At 40.1% G+C, this 8,076-nt stretch overlaps 1 protein-coding gene and 1 long non-coding RNA gene across 3 annotated transcripts in view; both read right to left on the reverse strand.

Moving 5' to 3' along the window:
- Nucleotides 1-338: 338 nt before the first annotated feature.
- Nucleotides 339-4,247, reverse strand: LOC103606079. The gene is made up of 3 exons (XR_551848.1): nucleotides 4,043-4,247; nucleotides 2,226-2,339; nucleotides 339-456 (listed from the first exon to the last, which is right to left on the reverse strand). It is a non-coding gene; the product is annotated as an uncharacterized LOC103606079 (long non-coding RNA).
- A 2,209-nt stretch (nucleotides 4,248-6,456) lies between these two features.
- Nucleotides 6,457-8,076, reverse strand: part of LOC103606080 (proliferating cell nuclear antigen) — a 7,833-nt gene continuing 6,213 nt past the window's right edge. For both annotated transcript variants that reach the window (XM_008590677.1, XM_008590676.1), the window contains 2 exons: nucleotides 6,959-7,082; nucleotides 6,457-6,877 (listed from right to left, as the gene is read on the reverse strand). In XM_008590677.1, coding sequence (XP_008588899.1) covers nucleotides 6,798-6,877; nucleotides 6,959-7,082 — 204 coding nt within the window. In that variant the 3' untranslated portion in view covers nucleotides 6,457-6,797. The remainder of the gene's footprint in view (nucleotides 6,878-6,958; nucleotides 7,083-8,076) is intronic.

Raw genomic sequence — 8,076 nt, forward strand, 5'->3', positions numbered from 1 at the left:
CCAGCTATACAAGACTCTGCTTCTCTCCCAAAACTGACCAGTATGTCTTTGGCACCAAAGATCTACAATGACATCATGCTACTCCACCTAAGTCCTTTACCAATCAGAAATCCCGGATGCAAGGCTTAGCTATGCTGTTCTAAATCATGACGGTGGACAAATGCCTAATATATCAGAGGCCAAGTTTACCTACCTGCCACCGCCCACCTCATAGGAACTATGGGAAAAGCTTGTCATTGCTTAAAAGAAGAAAAACATGTTTTGTTATCAGAGAACAAAATATAAAAGGAAACCTTAGATCACATGGCACATTCCCAAACGCCCACAGCTTACCCCTTTGCTGATGTAGCCCGACAGCAGGAGAGAGCCTATGATAATGAGAAAGGCGCCGATCAAAAACAGCACAGTGGCAAGTGCAATGGCCTTATAAGGTATCTTAGGAGGGCTTTTCTTAAACTGGAAGAGAAACAAAAACAAAAAAGACAAAGAATAACATATGAAAATAGCAGGGCTCAAACACTTGAAAACAGGGAAGATAATTAAGAACCAAACTGGATACTTCATGTGTCTTGAAGTATGTCCTACTACCCAGGGTGACTCTGGGAAAGAAAGGAAAGGGACAGGCAGGAGATGAAGCTCTAGTTATTGGGTCTAAACTCACTCAAAAAAGTCCCAGTAAAATGTCATCCTTTCTATTTCTAATCTCATCCCACAGATCATCCATTGTACCATAAGAAACTTTTTTTTTTTTTTTTTTTTTACAAAAACAGAAACTACTTATGGTCATTCATTCATTAGACATATATTTATTAAGTGACTGGCACATTTATTTTTCCATAGCATGGTGTTCACTCTTAAATCTACACCAAGAGTGAAAACCATGCAATGGAGAAATAAAGAAAATAAGTGATTCCTGGCATTCAAAGTTAAATCAGCATATAGTCAAAGGTTTTAGAAACAGACAATTTCAGCTTTTTCTGAAGCATTACGTGCTTGCTCCATGGAGCAAATAACCTGCCTTATGAAAAAGCTTAATTTAAGGTTAAGATTCAGAGACAAACTTTCTAAGGTTTTGCTCATGGCTGTATATGACCTAACTGGCTGGAAGCTTCCCAGATCTATTTTTATCTCTCCATCAACTGCGAGTCCAAAGAGTATAGGGAATAATTGATTTATTTATATTTAAAAGCATAGGGCCTGTTACTTCCTCCTTGGCCCTAGTTTCACCTAGAATAGTCTATTCTAAGGGGAAGGGGGCAAAAGGAGATGTTATACTATGGATTATTATTATTTTTTTTTTGTAATGGGCACTTCTCATTGGTGCAAAAGTATTTATTTATTTATTTTTATTGAATAGTCTATTCTAAGGGGAAGGGGGCAAAAGGAGATGTTATACTATGGATTATTATTATTATTATTTTGTAATGGGCACTTCTCATTGGTGCAAAAGTATTTATTTATTTATTTTTATTTTTATTTTTATTTTGTTACTATGGATTATTTTATAAATAATGGTCAGGGTAGAATACAACTTAATAAATATTCTCTGTTTACTTACTGTTTGTCACAAAGAATACCTTTAATAAACTGGATCTCATCAAATAAAGGGGGGGCGGAAGAAGACACAACAATCACTTATTTGTGGAAGCAATAAACAAACAAACAAACAAATAAATACACAAAGAAATTGGATCTCGTGCCATCAGGAAACAAGGAAGATTCTCACAATCTGCTGGCTTTGGCACTTAGTTTCTCTCTTAAAAGATGAACTGGCTTTGACTAGAGGCAAATAAACCAGTGACACAGTCCTTAAAAAAAACTCCACTTAACAAAACACAATCTTTTTTTCATGGTGGCTGGCTGGTATGGGGAACTAAACCCTTTTCCTTGGTGTTACAAGGCCGTGCTCTAACCAACTGAGCTAACCAACCAGCCAACACAATCTGATTATTTTTTTGATAAACTAAATAAAACTTGCAACTAGAAGGCTCTAAGAGTTACAACTGAAAATTCTTAGAAATGGACAATATTGGAATTGGTTCAAAACTGCCCTGCCAAAGTCCTCTTCTGCAAGTTACGGCTAAAAGTGTTTTAAAGCTGAGTTTATTTCCTGCTGCTCCTTCTAAACCTCAGGGATAGTTAGCAAAACCTCCACCTGGAAGGCCTCTCTGCTAACTCAACAGAAATATAGCCATGTAGTCTTGTCAGTTCCCTTCTGCATGTACCTGAAGGTCAATATAGTCATCCTCTGTGCTGGATAGCCTTGAGTATTTCACTTTACTACCGGGGATTCCAGTAGCCAGATTGGTAAGAGATGGCATCATAACACGCTGATAAAACTACAGTTTGAAAACAGAAAAAAACAGTTGTTATTGTCTGTAGGCAACAATGCTGTGTTACAGCCAATATGTTCAGATGCTACATACTGGAGTTTTGGGCTGCCATGTCATACTTGCAACTGGCACAATTTAGGCTTCACTTCTTTTAGAATCTGACATTCCTCTGACACAGTGAAAACATTCTTATCATGAATCTACTCTGGTTAGTCCTCACAGAATGATAGCCTAAACATTCACCAAGAACTAGACCACGGTTTATCCTGCCATCAATGTTTCCAGCTTCCTAATCTTTTCAAAGTCACAGAGGAGTAGGTGGATGAGTGGTGACTTAAACCTGGGTCCACCTAACACCAAAGTCCACATTTTCAACCACTCCACTATAGTATTGTCTGTCCGTTACCCCTGCTTAGGAGCATATACTTAAGTGATTCTCCTATTTGCTAGGGAGAGAGGAGAAGGCAGTGAATGGAATACACTCACACCAGCATTTTGCCAATTTCCACTTGATGGATATTATCCTCTTAATGCAAAGGATCTGTATAGCTTCCTGTAAATTTGGATAAACTCCTGGCTATCAGTACTATACCAGTACCTTTGGAATGCCTGCCTCTCTGCCCCACCCCAAGCACTGAAAATAGTGATTTCATTTTCCAGATTATCTCTGTAGCTACCTAAGAAAACTGGATAAAAATTCTGGTTTATTGTTCAAAATACTCAAAGCAGACAGCATAATGAAATCATAGCTATTTTGTCACCAGCTTAAGAGACAAAAGATAAGATTTTAAAACAGTGATATTTAAATCATAAAAATTCGTAATCTGTACACTTCTCCCCCATTAGGTCACAAAGTTATGTGAACAAAACAAGTAAATCTATTTTGATCGCAAAGCTATTTGAATTCGAAATGCAAAAACACATCTTTAAAAACAGAAAATTAAGTATTTTAATAAAGACAGCATTAAAAACCCCCCAAAACTCGCCTTTCTCTGGTATGACATTTTGTAAATCACCATCATTATCATCATCATAATGGCAGTCAGTACTTCTCTAGACTTAGGTGCCAGGCACTGTTCTAAGTGCTTTACACAAACTTCCAAAAATTAACATGCTGTTTTAAGTGGCTTGCATCTAAAACAAGCAGCCTTATGAAAGAATGAGTACTAAATGATCATGTCCCTTTTTATGAATTACATCCTGGTGTAGAAATCAAGTATTGAAAGAATAAGAGTAATGATAATCTGTATGCTTTTCTAAAAGGGTTAGCTCAAACTGCAACAAATACTAGGTTTTTAGTGTCGCGATCCCGATTAAGTGATAATCTGCTTAATTCTATAAAGCTTAAAATTCAAACTACTAACATATGGGGGTTTAGTCACATCCGATTTGTATTAGTCTTTTAAAAAAAAATTATGTACCCTGCCATTACCTATTCATACACCCACAACAAAATATAAAAAATCGCAGTGCGTGAGGGAGAGGAAGGAGGAATGTTTATTCTTCGCAAAGAGAACGCATTCTAAAGAGGGGAAAAGGAAAAACGTCAATCGACAGAATATCGTCAAACTATCAGTCCAAGTTCCCAACAGGCTTTTCATCAGCTACACCGTAATCCCCCAATTCCCCGAATACCTGAATGTTGCAAGAATTATAAAAGCATCAGTACTGGGCTGGCACAGTGCCTGGCACTAGGCGCCTCTATTTACGCTATTTTCCTGCCCTTCTCCAGACGTCGCCAGGGAAAAAAGAGCCGACGTTAATTTAGAAATAAAACAAAACTGGTTTTTGGAATGAGGCCAACAGTGTTTAGGCGGGCGAACTCGCCACGCCAAAGGTCCCGGGCTTGATTTTGGCGGGAGCGCGAGCACGGCCACGCCGAGAGCCCGAGGAGGGCGCTTCTGTTCCCGCCCCGCCGCACGCACGCCTTACCGAAGGGTCACGCCAGGCCCCTAGCGCGCACAGAACTCGCCCACAGTTGGCAGCGCAGGCGCCTAAGGCAGCACGGCACAGCCCAGTTAATTGCCCCGCTCTCCCCAGCGAGGACCAGCGAGCCACCGGAAGTGGCGTGCAGGAAGGAGACGCGCCGGAAGTACGTCACGTGGAGCGACGTCACTTCATTGAGCTGCTTGGCGCGTTCGGTGCTCTCTTTTTCCTTCTCTTGGCGTCCTGCGGGGGCAATGGAGGCTCTGAGGAGGCACAGTTCGAGGGCCGCCCCGTGGGGTTTCGGCGGGCGGGCGGTACCTAGGGCTGCTGCCCACCTAGGTCATAGTTAGGCCCCGGTGAAGACCCCTACGTGGTTCCGTCCCTGACCCCACGGGGCAGGGTAGAGTGCAGTGGCGTCCCTGGGAGACGGAAAGCGAGCCAGTCAGAGCCTCTGGACTAACAACCAGACTTACCAGATTTCCATCTACTGCCCAATGCTGGCAGCCTTCCACTGGGACTCGCCGCGGTTTATGCGATCAGCGAATCACCACTACAGAGTAGCCCCACATTGTTGGGCTTGTTCCTCCTGGTCATCAACCCTTTCCCAGTAAAAGGCTTGCCCACAAGGGACATTTTGCTGCACACGAAGCTTTTTAAAAAGTCAGGTTTGGGCCGGCCCATGGCTCACTTGGGGAGTGTGGTGCTGATAACACCAAGGCCACGGGTTCGGATCTCTATGTAGGGATGGCCGGTTAGCTCACTTGGGAGAGTGTGGTGCTGATAACACCAAGGCCACGGGTTCGGATCTCTATGTAGGGATGGCCGGTTAGCTCACTTGGCAGAGCGTGGTGCTAGCAACACTAAATCAAGGGTTAAGATCCCCTTACCGGTCATCTTTTTTTTACTGATAACACCAAGGCCACGGGTTCGGATCTCTATGTAGGGATGGCCGGTTAGCTCACTTGGGAGAGCGTGGTGCTAGCAACACTAAATCAAGGGTTAAGATCCCCTTACCGGTCATCTTTTTGTTTAAGTCAGGTTTATTAAGGTGTAATTTGCATACAGTAAAGTACAATTGAATGGGTTCTGACAGTCGCATGCAGTCCTCAGAGTCACCAGTCTTCGTAAAGTACTCCCATCATTATCAAGTTCCATCAGGCCCCTTTGCAGCCAGTCTCCTTCTCCAACTTTATTATAAAATAGGTTTTGTGTTAGATTATTTTGCCCAACTATAATAATGTAAGTATTCTGAGCACATTTAAGGTAGGCTTAGGCTAAGCTGATGTTCAGTAGGTTAGGTGTACTAAATGCATTTTCAACTTGAGGATATTCTCAGTGTGCAATGGATTTATCAGGACTTATCCCCATCAGAAGTCGAGGAGCATCTGTACTAACTACTGGATACCAAAAAAACCCCCACCTACCTACAGGATACAGCGAGTTCTAACATCCAATAACTAGAAATCAGTCGAAGTAACATAAGAAACCAGTAACTTACCCAAACACAAAGTGCACTGGAAAAAAATTATAATAAAGTAATTTTCAATATGTGGCATAACAGTGACCTTGCAGCAGTTACTGGGAATGTTTAAGTCTTTCTTCGCAACTGCTGGGCCTTCACTTTCCTGGTTGGATCTAACATCCACAGAATTTAAACCACCTTCATCCTTAAAGGGAGTGAAGTCCCAAACAAGGCTACTTTCATACCAGAGAAACTTTTGTACAACTGTACTCCTTGGGCCCTATCATAGATTACTGAAACTTCCAAGACTCTTGTAAAAAAAAAACTCCCTTTTTTTAAACTAAAAAAAGAAACATTGGAAAAAATAAAAAAGAAAAAGAAATACTGTCCTGTAAAATACTAGTCTTATAAAGGCCACACAACTTTGGATACATCAAGCTTCTGAAAAGTGTTAACTTCTGCTAACAATCAAAATGATGAAATATATAGGCTCCCCTGTTCTTTGAGCTCAAGTTAGAATACTGTAATACCAAAGTAAGTTTGACAAATGAATCCCCCAAAATATCTAGCTGCCTACTGTATAGTGTTTTAAACACTTTTTATTGCTATCTCCACAATATATTCGTACCAGGCTGCTCTTGAAAAAGTAAGCATACTTACATAAAAGGGTAGCTGTAGCTGATAACTCAGTAGGATACTTGCAACAATTGTGGTCCAAATGAAAGCACTGCCCTCTGACATTTGAAATTCAAATAACTTTATTAAATTGAAAAACAATTCTTAAAACTGCATTTAAAATCAAGACTCTTTTGTTATAAAAAGCATAAGGAGTATGTCTAAGTAAGGCAGAAGTATTTCTAGGTTAAGACCAGATTTGACTTTAGCCTTTGGTCTTTAAACAAACTGCAGAGAATGGAAGAAAAAAATAGGTTATTTACAGAAAACAATATCTACATATGTATTCAGATGTACAAATTTGGTGACAGAAAAGACTTCAAGACTTCAGTATACGCTGGCATCTCAGAAGCAATTCTCAAAGAGTTTAATTTTATTTTCTTGTATTTTAAGACTGCTTCTTAAGATCCTTCTTCATCCTCGATCTTGGGAGCCAAATAGTACTTTAGATGTCCCATATCAGCAATTTTATACTCTACAACTGAAAGAAGACAAGATAGTTAATTACTGAGGAGCATCACATGTACTACCTACAAAACGAAGTTCAAATCTATTATCTTACCAAGGGGTACATCTGCAGACATACTGAGTGTTACTGTAGGAGAGAGTGGAGTGGCTTTTGTAAAGAAATTCAAGTACCTCAGTGCAAAAGTTAGTTGAACTGGCTCATTCATCTCTATAGTAACCTATAAGACAAAACAAAAGATTAGTCTTATTAAAAAAAAATCAAAGTATTTAGCCCTTCTTTCCTATATGAATGCTGTACCTCAGGTAATCAAATAATATAACATGGGAAAGCTTCTCTTTCTGGAAATACCTCTAACAAGTCAGCTAATAAAAGGAATGAAATTAATGTGGTAGTCACCCCCTTATCTATGGGAGATTAAGTTCCAAGGCCCTGTGGCTGCCTAAAACAACATATAGTACTGAAACCCGATTACCATCAATTGGAACATGTTTCTGTTCATGTCTTCCACCCACAAATTTAATGCCTTTTCCATCCTAACTAAGCACTTAACACACTGTGGCTGTAACTTCTGCAGTTTGAGGTGTGACAGCAAAACTACTGCCATTTTCCCATCTTCACAATTTCATGGACAGATTTGTTCTTACTTTAGATCTTAGCAACCTCAGCATATTTTTCTTTCCTTAAATTGAGAACTTTCATCTTTTCACTTAAAGGAAGCAGTTTATGGTTTCTCTCTGACATATCCGAATTGCCAACGTAACTACTCTAGTGCATTAGGGCCATGACTGAGTAAAATAAGATTCCTTGAACACAGGCTCCATAATACTGCAACCTAAAGGGTTACTAAGTGACTAACTGGTAGGTAGCATATACAGTGTGAATATACTGGATAAAGAGATGATTTATGTCCCAGGTGCGAAAAAATGAGATTTATCATGCTACTCAGAAGGGCATGCAATTTAAAACTTGTGATTGTTTATTTCTGGAATTGTCCATTTCATGTTTTGGACCACAATTGCCTGTGGAGAACTGAAGCCACAGAAAGTGAAACGAGGGGTAAGGGGGGAACTACTGTATATTCCAACTCTGCAAACCTTAATGACTTAATGGATGCAGACAATGACTATTACAGTTAACACTGCAAAAAGAAATCCTGATACCTCGTGCTTCCTACTCAAGGTGACACATCCCTACTTATCAAGTTTCTTGTC

This window comes from Galeopterus variegatus, unplaced genomic scaffold (assembly GCF_000696425.1).
Source record: "Galeopterus variegatus unplaced genomic scaffold, G_variegatus-3.0.2 Scaffold6268, whole genome shotgun sequence".
NCBI lineage: Eukaryota > Metazoa > Chordata > Mammalia > Dermoptera > Cynocephalidae > Galeopterus > Galeopterus variegatus.